We start from the raw sequence: 16476 nt of genomic DNA, 5'->3' as shown, positions 1-16476 counted from the left end.
CTGACAGTTATTCTGAAATTTCTATTTCAATTTGTCTTATTTAAATTTTGCCCCATCACTCCTACTTACACCCTTTTCCTATCACCATACTGTAGATAGTTTTCAAATTCCCCTTTAGGCATAATTTAACCATGCTTCACACATTAACTTGAGTAGACAGTATATGGTATAAATTACAGAAAACAGCGATGTGTGAAGACATTCTGTGGTGAATAAATTAAAGCATTAATTTCAGACACATCAAACCAACACTTAAAATTTGTGGTTCCTGTGATTTTCAGACCTGTTTCTAAGGTCTTTGGAATGGGTGAATTAAATAGAAGAGATTAGTCTAAAACTTCTACTTTCATTTCATAGGAGGGAGATCAGCCATTCCTATGAATATTTAAAAGAGGAAGATTTTTTAAAAAGAGAACTTAACACAGAAGACCTACTCAGATTTAAGGAGATGTTGACATTCAGACATACAGCTGAAAAACACTGGGTTCAGCAACTCACCAGACATCACCACTGCCAACCTGGCAGTTAAGGGAATTACAACCACTACACACACACACACACACACACACACACACACACACACACACACACACACACACTTCTTTTTAAGGAGACTTGAGAAAAAGGATCAAGTTTATTCTTGTTCCCAGTTTCCTTATTCTTTACAGTGCTTATCACTTACACCATATTTTCATTTATTTTGTTTATGGCCTCTCTCCCCCAGCCCCACCTAGAATTTAAGGTCTGTGAGGGCAGAAATTTTACTTTGTTTTGTCTTGTTCACTTCCATAACCCCAGAGCCTAGATACTGCCTGACACATAGGAGGCTGTTAATAAATATTGAAGAAGTGCATTTATTTGGCACTGATTTCTCTAGTTAAGGACTCAAATAGAAAGATCCCAGGCATACTTCTCTGCTAAAAAGAGCCACTCCCCGCCCCCCCACCCCAATCAATACAGAATGAGAAAAAGTTCTTCAAATTCCTAAAGATGGGCTTCGAGGTAGTAGTGTTAGCCCTGGAAATATAACCGGGAAGCATCTAAAATCTGACCATTTAATTAAGGTCCCAAAGATGAGGTTCATGAAGGAGAGGCCACAGCCTATTTTCCTCCTGGTATCAGCTCCCGGCATGGGCCTGGGACGAGGCAATATACAAGCGCCAGTTGGAAGGGCTGACCTCCACTGAGTTAGCCTCCGGTCTGAGCACTTGCGTGCTGTAATTCATTTGCTTTCGGCAATCATTCTGTGTAGGGGGTACAGCTCTTAGATCCAGTTTCCAGAAGAAGAACATGGGGCATAGGAGTTAAGTAACTGCCAGTTATCAATGTCTTATCTCTCAGCTCCAAACCCACCCTTCTTGGAGCTGGAGCTGGCGGATAATGCGCGGCCACGTCAACAGAGGGCACCAGAGGGATGCTGCGAGGCCGCAGCCCCGGAAGACCCTCCTCCGAGGCTGGCTGTCCTCCAGTGTGGGAGCCCAGTGGCCAGCCTGGAGGAGTCCAGCTGCATTGCACTACAGTGTCCTCCCTCGTAGCTGTTTCTGCAGACCAGCGCTGGCCCCACCTTCTGGAATGTCTTTCCCCACCAGCAGGCTACATGTTCATGAAGCAGCCATGCTCCTGACTGAAGGGGACTGACTCCCCAGCCTTGGGGTGGGGTGGGGGTGGGACCCTTCCCTGGTCCTTAGTCCCTCTATTGGTGGCCTCAACCTCTGTACCCCTTGGATGTTTTTTACCCTGGTTAGTAGTTAAGCTCCTACTAGTTAACAATTCTTTACATTCAACTGTCCCTAGATACAGTGCTGGGAGGGAACTATATTATATACGAGACCCCAAACTGCCCAAGATCGTGCCACTAGGAAGCAATCAAGCTGGGCTTCAAATCCAGGAGATCTGATAACACAGGACACACTCCAAACTCTGATGGGAGATTGTCTCACATGTTTGGGATAAAATCCAGGTTAACTTCCCCTACGGTCTGGACACCCCTAACACCACAGGAAGTATTCCCTTATCTGGGAATTCCATTTGATGGCAAAAATGACAATTGTTACACACGAGTAAGGTACTCAGTTGCATCTCCTCATGGACTAAAACCACTTGACCGTAAATTTTAACATATCAAATCACTTCCACACGCAGGATTTTACCCAAGCGACTTTGTACGGGTGAGAAGGTATATTTGTTATCTCTACAGATAAAGAAATGGAGGCCCACAGACATCAAACATTCACATGGGTAGTTGTACCCAAGTCTCCCAACTCCCAGCCAGAACTTTATCTATAATATCACTGTCTTGCCTTGAAGCTTAGTTATTCTGGAGTCAATCTGATAGGGACACTGAAAAATGGATCCCCCAAAGATCCACATCCTCATCTTTGGAGCCTGTGAATATGACCTTATACAGAAAAAGAGTCTTTGCTGATATGGTTAAGGATCGTAAGAGGCAAAGACTATCCTGGATAATCAGGGTGGCTCTAAATGCCATCATAAGAGTCCTTATAAGAGACGGGCAGAGTGAGATGTCACATACAGAGGAGAGGCTGTCGTGAAAACAGGGGCAGAGACCGGAGTGATGTGGCCACAAGCAAAGGGACGCCTGCAGTCTGCAGAATCTGGAAGAGGCAAAACATGAGAAGAGGCAAAACATGAGAAGATGCAAAGAATGCATGCTCCCCAGAGCCTCTGGAGGGATCACAGCCCTGCCGCCACTGGAATTTTAGCCCAGTGAGACTGACTTCCAGCCTCCAGAACTGTGAGAGAATAAACTTCTGGGATTTTAAGCCACCGAGTTTGTAGCAGTTTGTGACAGCGGCCTCAGGAAATGAATACATGAACAAATGCAAGTTTAAGAGTATGCAGACAAAAACCAATTTCTTAACGTGACATAAAAAAAATCTATGCGGCTGACCCTCAGACAACACTGATTTGAACTGGGTGGATCCACTTACACTTGGAATTTTTTTCAACAGTAAACACAACAGTAGTGAATGACCCACGGCTGGATGAATCCTTGGATATGGAACCTCAGATGTGGAGGAATCATGTATATGGAAGTTATATTTGGCTTTTTAATTGTGCCAAGGGTCAGCACACCTAATGCCTGAGTTGTTTAAGGGTCAAGTGTAAACCCACTTTCAGTAAAATTCAGAACTTTGAGAACATTGAGAATGAAAACGTGAGCTACAGATTAGAAGGCATTTGCAATAAGAATATTCTGCAAAGGATTTCTATCCAGAATATAGAAAGAATGCCTTCGAATTAATGAAAAGGGCCAACAACTCAAAATTTTTTTAATGTGCAAAACACTTAAGTAGGCCTATCACAAAAAAGGACGTCCAAATGACTGATAAGCATGTGAAAATGCGCATAATGTCATTGGACAATGGTACCCCACCATACCCCGATAATACCAAGTGTTGGTGAAGATATGGTGAGAGTGTAAATTGGTACAACTACTTAGGAAAACCATTTGGCAGTATCTACTAAAGCTAAACGTATGTATGTACTGTAACTCAGAAACTTCACTCGTCAACACAAGATAAAATGTGTGTATGTTTACCAAAAGACACAAACTAAAACGTACAGGAATATCCAACAACAGTAGAATGGATAAAAAATTGTGCCATATTTATATAATGAAATAATACAGAGCAATGAAAAAGGATGAACTCCTACCATAGCCAACATGAATGAAACTTCTAGACATAATGTTGAGCAAAAGAAGCCTGACACAAAATGATACACACCGTACGGTTCCAATAAGATGAAGATGAAGAACGTGCGAAACCAGGCTATGGTGACAGAGGTTACAACTGTGGTGTCCTTGGGGGTTATCTGCTGGGAGAGACCATGGGCGAGTCTGCTGGTGTGCTGGAATGTTCTCTATCTTAACCTGGGGGCGGGGGGTTGTATGGATGTAGACATAAAAGTAAAAGAAATCGGAACTATATTTGGTATCTTGTGATAACCTAAAATGGAAAGAGAATCTGAAAAAGAATCCATATATATGTATATAACTAATCACTTTGCTGTATATCTGAAACATTGTAAATCAACTATACTTCAATTAAAGAAATTTTTTTAAAGGAATCATCACAATATAAAAAATAAGTAAAAGAAATTGATTGATGCGTATACCTGAGATGCAGGTTCTTTACTGTATGTAAGTTAGACCTTAATTTAAAAAAGAATACTAAATGTTTGTCTTAAAGAAATGACACAAAGTTAGGAAGGTTATTGTATCACATTTGGGTTAATGCATCACATTTAGAAGTCAGGAAACCAGCATGGCATTCGAATTTCACTACAAAATGGTCTTATGAAAACCGATTTTCCTCATTTCCAAAATTGGAATATTAATATCCACCAACCTCACATAGCAATTAAGAGAATTAGATAATGTGTAACTATCCTTGAGTTCCTCTTAGAGAAGCCCGGTATAAATATAAGGTAATATTTTTGGTGGGGCACTCTGAGATCTCATTTTCACCTAAGTAATCTCATAAATACAACCTCCTTTCTTTTAAGTTACAGTTGCTAAAACCCATAGAGTAAATGAAAGTGAAACCTGAGTTGTGCCAGCAACAAACTGATAAACTGAGGATAAAGTAGGGCTGCCTCTATTATTCTTTCCACGACCCTTCTGATGGGCGATCATCACAAAACTGTAAAGTTAATATCTGTACTTATTAAACCTTCCTGAAGGATTCCAGAATCTACTTACTGACAGGATTTTCAATTCCAGAGACTCCAATCAAAGATTTATAAACTGGCTCAAGCCCTAATACCATCCTGCACCTCTCCTTCTCTTTGAGGGTTGTTAATAAAACAACTAGGTTGCAGTAATATCTATGTATGTAACATGGCTCAAATCACATAGTTCCTCTAAATCTGAGCACTAGCCACATGTAGCTATTAAATACTTGAATTTGGCTAACCCAAATTGATTTGTCCTCTAAGGGTAAAGTACATACCGTTTTCAAAATGTACAAAAAGAAAAAAAAAGAATGTAAACTATCTCATTTTTTAAATAGTGATTATATGTCAAAATGATAATATTTTTATTATATTGGGTTAAATAAAATGTATTATTAAAATAAACTTAACCTGTTTATTTTTACCTTTTAAAAATGCAGTTAATAGAAAACTTTCAATTCCATTTATGGCTTATATTATATTTCCATTGCACATCAGTCTCTAAATAAAAATGGAGATTTTTAAAATGCTACTCTTCTCAGGACAGAGTTTCCAGAAAGACAGTTTTAAAAATTAGGGTTAAGATTGCTTAAATGTTCTCTGGGCAAATTACCTGTCTTTGTTAAAGATCAAAACCTACATTTAATCTTTATGTATGATCAGCTGAGTTTTCGAATGGTCATATGATATTTGGCCTACCTGAAGTCATGGAGTATTTGATCAGTTTTCCCTGAGCTTTAATAACACATAAACCTGTGCTTCTAAAACCTTTGGGGAATCTTGAACTGTTGAGACAGAGAAATGACCTTAGCACATCTCCTACTGGACTACCCAGAACACTCCAACAGAAAAAACTATATTCAATTAACCAAAAACAATACTACTACAGGCTGAACTGTGCCCTCCCCCAAACTCGTATGTTGAAGCCCTAATCTCTGAATACGATGGAATTTGTGAGGTGGGACCTTTGGGAGGCAATTAGGTTTAGACGAGGTCATGAGGATGGGACACTGATGATGAGATTAGTGTTCTTATAAGAAGAGGAAGACATCAGAACTCTCTCTCCACATGAGGTCACTGCAAGAAGGCAGCCATCTACAAACCAGGAAGAGAGCCCTCACCAGGAACTGATTCTGCCAGACCTTGATCTGGGGCTTCTAGCATTTAGAACTATGAGAAAGTAAATTTCTATCGTTGAAGACACCCCCTCTATTGTATTTTGTTATGGCAGCTCAAGAAACTAACACTCCCACTTAAAGCAACTTCTTTCTAATTCATTATCATAATTAATCTTTATTTAATGCTAATGATGACTATATACATTTTTGTTAAATAAAGGCATGGTGATTGGCACAATGTGGAGAATAAACAAATATCTGTTGATTTTCCCTACACGTTAAGTAAGACGGGACTGACCCATGGCTCAGTAGACCAGCTTGCTCACAGACCATTTTTATTGAGCCAGGAAGTGTCATGGAAAATGATCATTATTTTAAAATATTATATATACAATGAAATATTTTCTTCTTAACTATCAAAAATATTTTCTTCAGCAAATGGAAGTCATATTCCTACTTAAACTGAAAATGCTAAGTTGCTAATCTCCCTCTAGGGATCTGCTTCTTGGTATGGTACCTTCAATAATTTCATTATCACTTAAGCATAATAAAATCTCATTTTATGCTCCAAGGCATGAACGATCCTAAATGTTGCTGAGTCAGTATAGTGCTCAGCCCTGTGGCTTCTGGAATAACATTTTTAAAGGCACTGCAAAAAAGAAAGAGAAGGTCCCGGCCCAGGGAACAGAATCATATGCTTTGTTTCTTCAGAAACCTTCAAAACATGTTTGGGTGCTTGGTTTTAAAGAAAGAGGGGGAAAAGGGTAGAGAACCAAATAGGGTAGTTAACTCTTGTTATCACTTTAATCCCTTCTGCCACCTCTTTGAATGCCAAAAAAAATCTATACAAAATTTTGTTTGTCCTACATTTATTTTCTGGGAAAAGACCCTGAGATCTGAACATAACCTTCAAGGAGATAGCAACCAAAAAGTTTAAGAACCTCTTGTTTAAGGGTTTATTTTGGTGAAGTGAATGAACAGCCCTCCTCCTTACCTCCAAGCCAGGCGTAACCAGCCTCCTCACTTGCGACATATATACCACTTAACATGAGACCTCAGAAGGTGGACTGGGCTCTGCTTCCACTATTGGGCGGGTCACCTTGTTCCTTGGTTTGATATCCTGGTGTGTGTATGTTTATGCAGGTTCCCTCCCACTTGCCCCTTCCTCCTAGTTGTCCCTGTTAAATATGAGTGGACCTTAAGTGGCTGTTTCCTCCTTAGAGTGAGACTCACAGTGTGAACTGCTACCCTATTTATCAACATACCCCTCCCCCTTACTCCTCTCTACTCTTTTGAGGCCACCTGAATGTGTCACAGTGCTGGAAGGGTTGTCCAGCATTTACTCTTTGTATTTTGGTCTAGAGATGATCAGTTTGGGCGGCAGTACTTTTAAGCTTCTGGGATCCCGTTTCTGCACTGCCGTTCCCAGGTCGTATACAATTCTCCTCCATTCCCACAATAAGTTGTTCTGAGAGCGCAATGGTGTGCTCTTAGCTCCCTAGAAAAGAGTATTATACACACCTAACACACACTTTCTGTTTCTGCCAATTATTTTGGCATTATTCCATCAAATGGCAGAGCCCGCTGCACCTGCCTTGGCCATTTCTCCCCCAAGAGTCAGCAGGGCGATCAGGCACCCACTGACGTCGCAGCGCTCACCCCTATCAGCCTCTCCAAGCCCCACATTGCAAGTTCTCTCCTTGAATATAACTCCTGATCTTCCTTCCTACAGTCCTCCTCGCATGGGGGCAAGGAACTGAAGCTCCCCCTTTCCCATACTCGGCTTACCAGTAAATTCTAAAATCTCTCTTCCTTCTAGAGCGCACGCAGATGGGTAAGTTTTGGGGTTGTTTTTTTCCCCCTAAAACTTGCCTGAAACGAGTGAGTCTGGCCCTCCGACACCTTGCATCTCAAGGCGAGGTGGGCTGTTCAGGAGGGTCCCCGACACCCAGGACTGCTGAGAACGAGATCGGCCTCGGGGAGCGGCGGGGAGGCGCAGGCGAGCCCGGGCCGAGAGGCGGGCACCCGGGACAGCAGCGCCCCGACTCGCCGACCCCCGCGGCGCCGGCGTCAGGACCCCGCGCCGGGCAGGGCCCGCCGTTCCCGGGGGCGGGGACCCCGAGGGCTCCGCGGCCTCCGGCTCCTTCTCGGGGCGCCGCGCGGCCAGGCCGGTGGGTGGCGGCGGCCCGGGCCCCCGGGGATGGCGGCCGCCGCGCTCTGCCAGCAGGTGGCCCCGGGGTCCCGGCGGCGCCGCCTCCTCCCCGCGCCCCTCCTCCCGCGGGGGCGTTCAGCGCCCCGACCCGGCTCGCACCCCGCCGCCGCTGCCGCCGCCGCCGCCGCCCTCGACCCGCCCGCCGCGTCCCCGGGGCCGCGCTCGCCGCCGCCGCCGCCGCGTCCGGAGCTGCGCCCAGGCCGGCCCGCGGCGAGTGCCCAGGGCGCCGGCAGCCCCGGCCCGCCCTCCCTGTCCTCCCTGCCCCCAGCTCGTTCCCCAACGGAAAGTTCGGCTCCGGCGGCCTCTCGCCCTGCAGCCGGGGATGAGCCAGGGTCGCGGGGCGCGCTGAGCGTTGGCCAGGAGGGGGCAACTTCTCCCGGGGAGGCGCCTCCCGCCCAGCCCCGCCGGCCGCAGCCCCCGGGCGGGCTCCAGTGGTTTTTCCCTTGCCTGTGCCTCCCCCCTGCGGATCCAAGAGACGGACCTTGGTCCCCGCGCTCCCGCTGCCGGGTGACAAGAGCCAGCGCCGCCGCCGCCGCCGCCTCGGCCGCCGCTCCCTCCGTCCCTCCCTCCGACCCTCCACGCTGGCCGCAGCCCCTGCGCTGCCTGCTCGCGGCACCATGGAGTTCTCGGAGAGGAAGAGGAGCAGGAAATCCCAGAGCTTCAAACTGGTGAGCCGAGGTAAGCGGCGGCCGGGCCGGGCCGGGCCGGGCCGGGCGGGGGGCGTGCGGACGGCGGAGGGAGGACTTGGCGTCGCGTAAACAGACCCCGGCCCCTCGCCCCTCGCCCCGGCCGCGCGGACAACTCCCGGGGTCCCCCCGGGCCCCCTCCCGAGGGGGCTGCGGCCGCGCACGCAGGGCGGCGGGGAAAGTTGTGCGGGGGGGAGGCAGGATGTTGTTCCGCGTAAACAAGTCGGAGGGCACATCAGGAAATTAACAAACAATGACACTTGGGGAGCGGAGAGCCTTCTTGGGTATTCCACTCCTGTGGCTCGGCTGCGGCGGCGGCGGCGGCGGCGGGGGGCGGGGGGGGGGAACCTTTCCATTAGGCCGTGCGGACACCACGCCGGACCAATGGTTGTGGTGGTTGGGGTTCTTTTTTTTTTTCTTCCCCTAAAGAGAAGGGGGAAAAGGTGGTGGTGGCTCTTGTAAGATCGAGAAAGAAGCTCATTAGGTGTGCAAGCCCAGATAAGAATTGTTGACATTCAGCGTCTTTTCTGGATACGTTATTTGAACTGGAAAGGTATTTTAGAATAGATCACTTATCAGCCAGATAAGTATCGTTAAAAAAAAAAAAATCCAGCCAGTCCCTGACGATTTAACAGGTGCACACCGCAGTCTCTGGGTTTGGGTTTGTTGTACCAGGGGAGGGGAAAGTTGAATAGTCCTGTCTGTGTTCAGTGCCTTGTTAGAGTCTGTATTTTTCCTGAGCTGACTTTTGAAAAACGATAAGAACTTAAGGGCAGACGTAAAAAAATATGTCCATCAAAACGCATTGTGCATTAATAGTCACCTTAAATTAGAAGCTGGTAACTTTTTCTCATCCTGATGTCACAAGTCCTTACACTGAGTTGAGAACGATCCTGTTTAAATATCTTCTCTGAATCAGCATGCAGTCAAAACCGAACCACAGAACCTGTCCACTCTGTTGTTTTATCTAGCATTGGCATCAGAGGAGAGAGCGAGGCGATTGTTTTAACAACCTGGAGAAGTCGCATGTAAGCTGATGAAAACTGAAGGGCAGTTTTGAGTAACAGAGCTTTTTCAGCTAAGCTTAGCTAACGATGATGTAGATTCAATCAAGCCTGCTTTCGGTTAGTCTGAAAATGGTTTGGTTATGAACATTTTGAAGTTCTACTCATAACCTGTTTCCTCCAATTTAGTTTGGATACTCTTAAATGAAAAAGGCCTGAAATAGTTTTACGTATTTAAAATGTTTGGCTTTCCCCTCTTCCTGTGTACTTCTCCCCCCCCACCCCAATAGTGTTGATTTCTCAGTCATTTGTACTTCAGAAATCTTTTCATATATGACTGGCCTCTTGATCTATCTGATTCATTCTGGAATGTAGGCTGCTTTCTTATGTCTGACCTCAGGGAACTCACTACTTTATCGTAAAAGTGAGAGTGTTTTGTAGACCTTGCCCTGTGAGGTTGAAGGCCCCAAAAAGGGAATGGCTGTTAAGAAAGAACCTTTAGTTTCTTGCCTAAGTGATCCTACTTTTTTAGAAACAGAGAATTGCCAAAGCGCAGTAGAGAAGCTTGTAAAACACTGTGTTTTAAAGTTTGACTGACATAGCAAGTTTGTCTTTCTCCTTTAAAAAAAAAAACAAAACTATAGGTCTGATTCTTCTCTCTGCAGGTGCGTTCTTAGAACATAAACGATTGCATATTAAAGTGCACTAACTGAATGCAAGACTCACTTGGGTGAAAGATGAGAATCTTGCTTTCTTATCCAGGTTATACTATATTTGAAATAACAAATCGGTATTTTTCATGTGTGCTTGCCTGTAAGCTGCTTGAAGGCTGGGATTTTTTTTTCTGGGTAAACTGAGAGTACCAGGTAGCTAACTCGGAAGCATACCGTTCCTCTACTCATGAATATGGGTTGTGGAGATGAATTGGGTCTCTTCCCCTGGCCTATGATTGGGCAAGGTTTTTTCTTCACCTTATAAACATACTTGTCATTTGGAAGAAAAGAAACCTAGTATGTAATTGGCATCTGTGGGCCAAATTTCCTGTGAAATCTGCGTGAGCGAGCAGGGTGTTTTCTTAAGTCAAAGTCATGATTTCAGGTTTGTGTACTTCTCCAGAGTAAGCAAAGTTTTGGGGATCTGCAGATTCTGCCGGTGATTAGCTGTGTTATTTGAAAATTACATTTACGAATTACAGTCCAGGGTGTACATAATCTGTAATGAGATTCCAGTCCTTCTTGCTTATGCGTAGCTTGCAGGCCATTAGAATTCTAATTTCTGGTTGTTTTCTCACCCCAGATTATCACCACGAAGTATATAAGGTCTCAGAATTCAGCAGCGATGTTAATGGGGAGGCCAAAGAGACACAACCCATTTTTTTAGGTAGGTTCTTATGTCAATTAATTTCTGAGCAAAACAGCGTGGCCATTTGCAATTAGGCGGAAGGGAAAAAAAAAAAAGGTTATGCCAGAACGGGAAATGTCTGCCTTGGATTAATGTATAACATTCTTTTCAAGACCTTTTATTTTACGGATTGCCAATATATCCCTTATTAACAAAGCTAAAAGTTGTAATTTCAGACATAAATGTTTATTAGTGTCTACACACAGCGCTAATTATCACTCGCTCCCGGAGCCAGATGCTGACCGTGCAGTTTTGTGGCTCAGCGCTCACCCCCATCTCCATTGCATATTCGCTGGCATGCTTCACTGGCAGTAGTTTGTGTAATTGGGGTATTACATCTTTGACATCTGGATAACAGAAATTCAATTTCCAGGAAGCTGCTATTTGTTTGGTTTTGCCTCTGCCTTGGGTGGGATAGAGGATTAATATGCTGTCTTATTATAACGACGTCCCTTCACCTCCGTGGCCTGGTTGCTAATCCTGCCATGACAAAATTAAATTAACTCTCCAACCAAAAAGCAGAAGGAAAATAAAAGGGTGATTGTCCGCCTAACCACCTCTTGATTGGACAAGTTATCAGTGAGCCACTCCTCATTTTCCCGACTTTGTGTTTGTTTCACACCAACATTTGTGGTCAGAGAGGAGCCAGGCTTTGCTCTCCCCTCCTCTTCGCCATTCCCAGCTCACCTCAGGGCCACGCAGAGCAAAGAGCACCTCTGAAACCACCCGACAAGTGCAGCTGCATGATGGATGAGTGGGTCCCTCCAAAACGATGCCTCTCTTTCCAAGTGATGTTTTTGGTACAAATACTGTGCCTGAGCGACCCTGCCTGGGCAGTTTGTTATCTGCAGACCATGAGCCAAAAATTAAACGATCGAGGATTTTGCCCTTAAGAGTGAAGTACCCACGAAGTCGGAGTGGGGGTGGATCACGGCATGTGGCTTCTACCTTGCCCATCCCGAACATCTCCCCAAGCCCCCGCTAGGAGCATGAGAGCTGGGTACCGCACGACAAGGAAGCAGAAGATGGGAGACGGTCCTGGCAAGAGTGGTTAAAAGTAGGGGCCAGAATGGCCACATCTCTGGGGGAGTTGATTGGTCTTAAGGAAGCAGGACTGGTGCTCAGATCCAGTGTACTGCCAATTAAAACAACGTGGAAACCGCACGGAGGCATGTTCCCTCTCTTTTGCTTTGAAGAAGAGAACTGGTGGGTGGCAAAGGATTGAGACGTCAAACAGATACTAAATAGGGGTAAAATAGGAGGGAAGTAATAGCTTTTCTTCCCCACCTGGATCTTTCCATCCAGAGACCGTGCCTGAGGCCAGCACTCTCTCAGCACCTGTTTACTATTAAGAGGTCTAAAACCCAAAGGTTAATAGTCAAACGAAACACCATGACCCTGCAGAATACCTTAAACATCCTCAGTTAGAATTCTGTATTTTTCAGCTCCCCAAACTTTCATCAGCTGGAATTCTATATCAAAGCACCCCTCAATTTAACCATTTGAAATGAAGAATTTCCCTGTTAGTAGGACATGTATGTTTATCATAAAGAGGGAACGTCACGTCCTTGGTTTAGTTCATCTCTGACAGAGCAGGCTTTTCCCCGCTTTCTGCTGTGACTTGGAGGGTGGTGAGGACACTACACAGTTAGTGAATTCTGGGCACAAGAGAGTGAAGGATGCAGAACAGGGAGATTCTAGTGCCTGGGATTCAGTGACAGGTAAACTCTCGAAAGGGCGGGCCTGGCTGCTGTCACATTTCCTAGCTCGAGTCCAGGAAGATAAGAGAACAACAGTAAACGGGCTTGGGATGTTTCTAAGTTGTTGGTCCAAGAGGCCTTAGACATTGAGACAAAAGACTGAACAGCATGAAAGTGTGCCTGGGTTATTTCTCTGTCTTTTACTCATTCTGGGGAAAGTGCAGTATAGTTCCCAAAGAATGCTTCTATTTTGTGATCTTCAGGTCAATTTGAAAAAAGAAAAGAAAAAAAAAAAAAGCAGAAGAGCAAATGATTATGCAAACCTGATTTCTAGAGTCCTTGAGGATAGTTCCTGATAGCGTACGAAGTTCAGAATTCTGTTGCTGATGATGTTATAAGATGGACCTTTCTTTAGTTTATAGTTACTGTTCTCCAAACCCAAGTGTCAATCATGTTTGTTTTGTAAGTGGCCGCAGTCTGTCTGTAATATTACTTACCACGCTGTAGAATTCCATGTGGGGTTTGTGACGTCCAAGGGGGTCTGTTAACAAAACACCAGGACTGTTTTCACCTATAACGCGGTCCTCAAACGTGGCTCTGGGATGCTGTGTGGGATTTGCTCTGTTGAAACGTGTGTTATCTTTGATACTCTCTGCACCTATGAGATCAGAGTTCATGTCTCTGGGAAGGAGAAGGCTCCAGAATTTGGCAGAGGTTCCCACCTCAAATCAGTTTCCCTGGAATATTTTTAGGCTGTTGGTTAACAGCACATCCGACACTCAGTAGTGTGACTGGCTTGGCTGAGCGCTTTGGGCATTCCTCGCACACTTTGAACTTGATAGTAGGGTCAGAAGAGGTTCCTTTACTCTGTGGACACTGGCTTTGTCAAGCCAGCTGGGATGGGCCACTGTAAAGATTTGAGCCCAATTTTGGAGAAAAACGGCTTAATTCATTTTGCTCAATTCAACAGGTGTTTTTTGTTTTTTGTTTTTGTTTTTGTTTTTTTGAGAAAATACTATGAACTCAGCACTTCTCTGGGATGGGAGTGGGATCAGGAGAAACCAAAGAGATGGATAGGACGGGGACCCTGCTCACAAGGATTAAAATCCTGGTGGGGAGAGAAGACAAATTCAGGACATGATTAAGGAACAAAATTCGGTCATCAGAAGAGCTTTGGTTGTCTGAGCGCTCACTGTGTGCCCGGCGCTGAGCTGAGTCCTTTATGTGAATTCTCTCGTTTACTCCAAATAAACGAGAGAGAGTCGTTGCCATCCCTGTTTGGTGGATGAGACTTAGAGGTGTGAGTTCGGCCACCACAGGTCACTCAAGTGGCAAGTGCCACACCTGGGACCCCACGCAGGTCCGCCTGAGCTGTCCACACCCCGTGGCATGGTGCAGGCATGACAGACCCCAAACACGAGCCTTCAGGGCAATGAGCAAAAGCAGATCGGAAGGGGAGGATCACACTTAGGGAAAGGTGGAGAGCTCTGAAAAAGCGAGACCTTGAACTCAGGAAGAATCTGGACCAGAGAAGATTCCAGGGAGGAAGGAGGGATGGGTGACGTGAGCCTCAGGAGAGAGCTGAGCATCACCAGGGGGGACTTCGAGTGAGGGCTGCGCTTTATAGTCTAGAAAGTGCTTGCGTACGTGTCTGATGACTTTACAGCGGACCTGTGCGTAGCCAGGGTGGACCTTGTTATTCTCATCACCCAGAGGAAGAAACTGAGCCTCAGAGCTGAGCGACTTGCTCGTAAGGGGCAGAATCTGGAGTAAGCCGACGCCTCCTGTCGAAAGAGCTCTTGCCTCCACCTGGTTGAGCCGGGCCGTCCCAGGCTCATCGGAGGAACCTCAGCCGGCAGCAGGGTATTTTAGAAAGTATTCTAGTGAGGCAGTTAATTTATTATTCCCAGCAATAATACAGACATTTCATAATATCTCTTTTTAGACATGAGATTTTTTAACTTATAGATTTACTATTTTAGTAGATAAGTTTGAAACGTCTATTTTTCAGGTGTTTAGTCTCATTCATTTATTCATTCAGCAAATGCTTATTGAGCTCCAGTTACATGCCGGGTCCTGCTTAGTTGCTCCTTTGTTTCTGTTTTTTTAATTGCCTTTTTATAAACTTTTTTTTATTGATTTATAATCATTTTACAATGTGTCAAATTCCAGTGTACAGGACAATTTTTCAGTTATACATGAACATACATATATTCATTGTCAAATTTTTACTCCGTGAGCTACCGTAAGATCTTGTATATATTTCCCTGTGGTATCCAGTATAATCTTGTTTATTTATTCTACAATTTTGAAATCCCAGTCTATCCCTTCCCACCCCCCATTTCCCACCCCCCTATTTTTTGTTTTGTTTTGTTTCATTTTGGGGGGGGGTAATTAGGTTTATTTATTTATTTTAGAGGCAGTACTGGGGATTGAACCTAGGACCTCATGCATGGTAAGCATGTGCTCTACCACTTGCGCTACACCCTCCCCCCAGTTACTCATTTGAATATTCAGGCCTGTTACACAACTTTCCAAAGACAAAGCACAGGGTGCAGTTGCCACACCAGGTGAGCAGGGTTGAGATCTCTGATTTTTTAAATCTCTTTTTTTAGTGGCTTTCTTGATGACAGCTTCCTGCACCAGGGTCCCCAGAATCTCTTCAGAGGTGACACTCGAAGAATTCGTACCCACTTTTCCAGGTTAGGGAGTTAGCCTGTGACCACAGTGTCCTTCTACCTGAGAAGTGGACAGGCTTTTCACCCAGAGTCCCAGGGCCTGGAGACTTTCAAGGGGGAGAGGGAGCTGGGCCCTTCTGCTTCACCACCACAGAACTCCGTGGCTGGAGTTCCAAGAGTGAGAACCTACCTCAAGTAGAATGAAGGTCCAAGGAGCGCCAGAGAGGAAAAATAAGAACCTCCAAAAGCAGTATCATTTGGAAACAAGAGTGTTTCACCTCTGTCTCACCTCCCTGAAGCTTCCCCCTCAGAGCCATGGCCCCACCATGTCCCCGTGTCCCTGACCTTTTTCATGTCATTTCTCCCTTTTTGATGGTGGAGTGGAGGGGACAGAACGCTGTCTCCTGGAGTTAGGAATGCAGCCACCCATCGCATTTGCTGGGTGCCGGCACCATGCTGAGAACTCTGTGTGTCACCCCAATAATTGTCCCAGGAAAGGCATTATTATTCCCACTTTACAGATGCGGAATTTGAGGAGTTCACGAAGTAGCTCAGTGACACAACCAGGATGCAAACCAGGGTCTGTCTCCAAAACCACGCCCTTAGCCGCCTAAAAGGTTCATTCAAACGGACTCCCAGGTGGACCCCGATATGCACAAAGGTGAAAGGGGAGCGGGGCCGCTGGAAGCAGGTAAAGGAGGCCAGAGCTCCCGCGCGTGTACCATCTCCCCCCGCCTCTGCAGGCCTCTGCAGAAATGTCAGGGCGCCCACGTCCCAGGGTGCCCAAGCCTCTGGTCAGGGTGGTTTCTGTGTTCCTGCAGCACTAAAGGGGTACCTGGTTCTACTGTGGGTCCAAAAGTGGCTTCAGAAACGAGCGTAGGCAGATTTGAGGAGACGTAAGCGCAGATGGCTTCTTGGACCGTAAGGGCGCGTAAATACGTGCTCTTCTGGAGCTGTGGAGGTGGGCCTGGTCATGCTT

The 16476-nt window shown here is 45.6% G+C and overlaps 1 protein-coding gene across 6 annotated transcripts in view; it reads left to right on the top strand.

The window, feature by feature from the left end:
- Positions 1-8289: 8289 nt before the first annotated feature.
- The window catches only part of BEND7 (BEN domain containing 7), an 80736-nt gene continuing 72549 nt past the window's right edge, over positions 8290-16476 (top strand). For 2 of the 6 annotated variants that reach the window (XM_064479519.1, XM_064479522.1), the window contains exons 1-2: positions 8295-8706; positions 11015-11098. In XM_064479519.1, coding sequence (XP_064335589.1) covers positions 8646-8706; positions 11015-11098 — 145 coding nt within the window. In that variant the 5' untranslated portion in view covers positions 8295-8645. Of the gene's footprint in view, positions 8707-11014; positions 11099-16476 lie in introns of all 6 variants that reach the window. The other 4 variants (XM_064479527.1, XM_064479520.1, XM_064479521.1 and 1 more) reach the window with 4 other exon arrangements.

This window comes from Camelus dromedarius, chromosome 26, assembly GCF_036321535.1.
Source record: "Camelus dromedarius isolate mCamDro1 chromosome 26, mCamDro1.pat, whole genome shotgun sequence".
Classification (NCBI taxonomy): Eukaryota; Metazoa; Chordata; class Mammalia; order Artiodactyla; family Camelidae; genus Camelus; species Camelus dromedarius.
The sequence above is the reverse complement of the archived record's forward strand: the minus strand, read 5'-3'. Positions and strand labels throughout refer to the sequence as shown.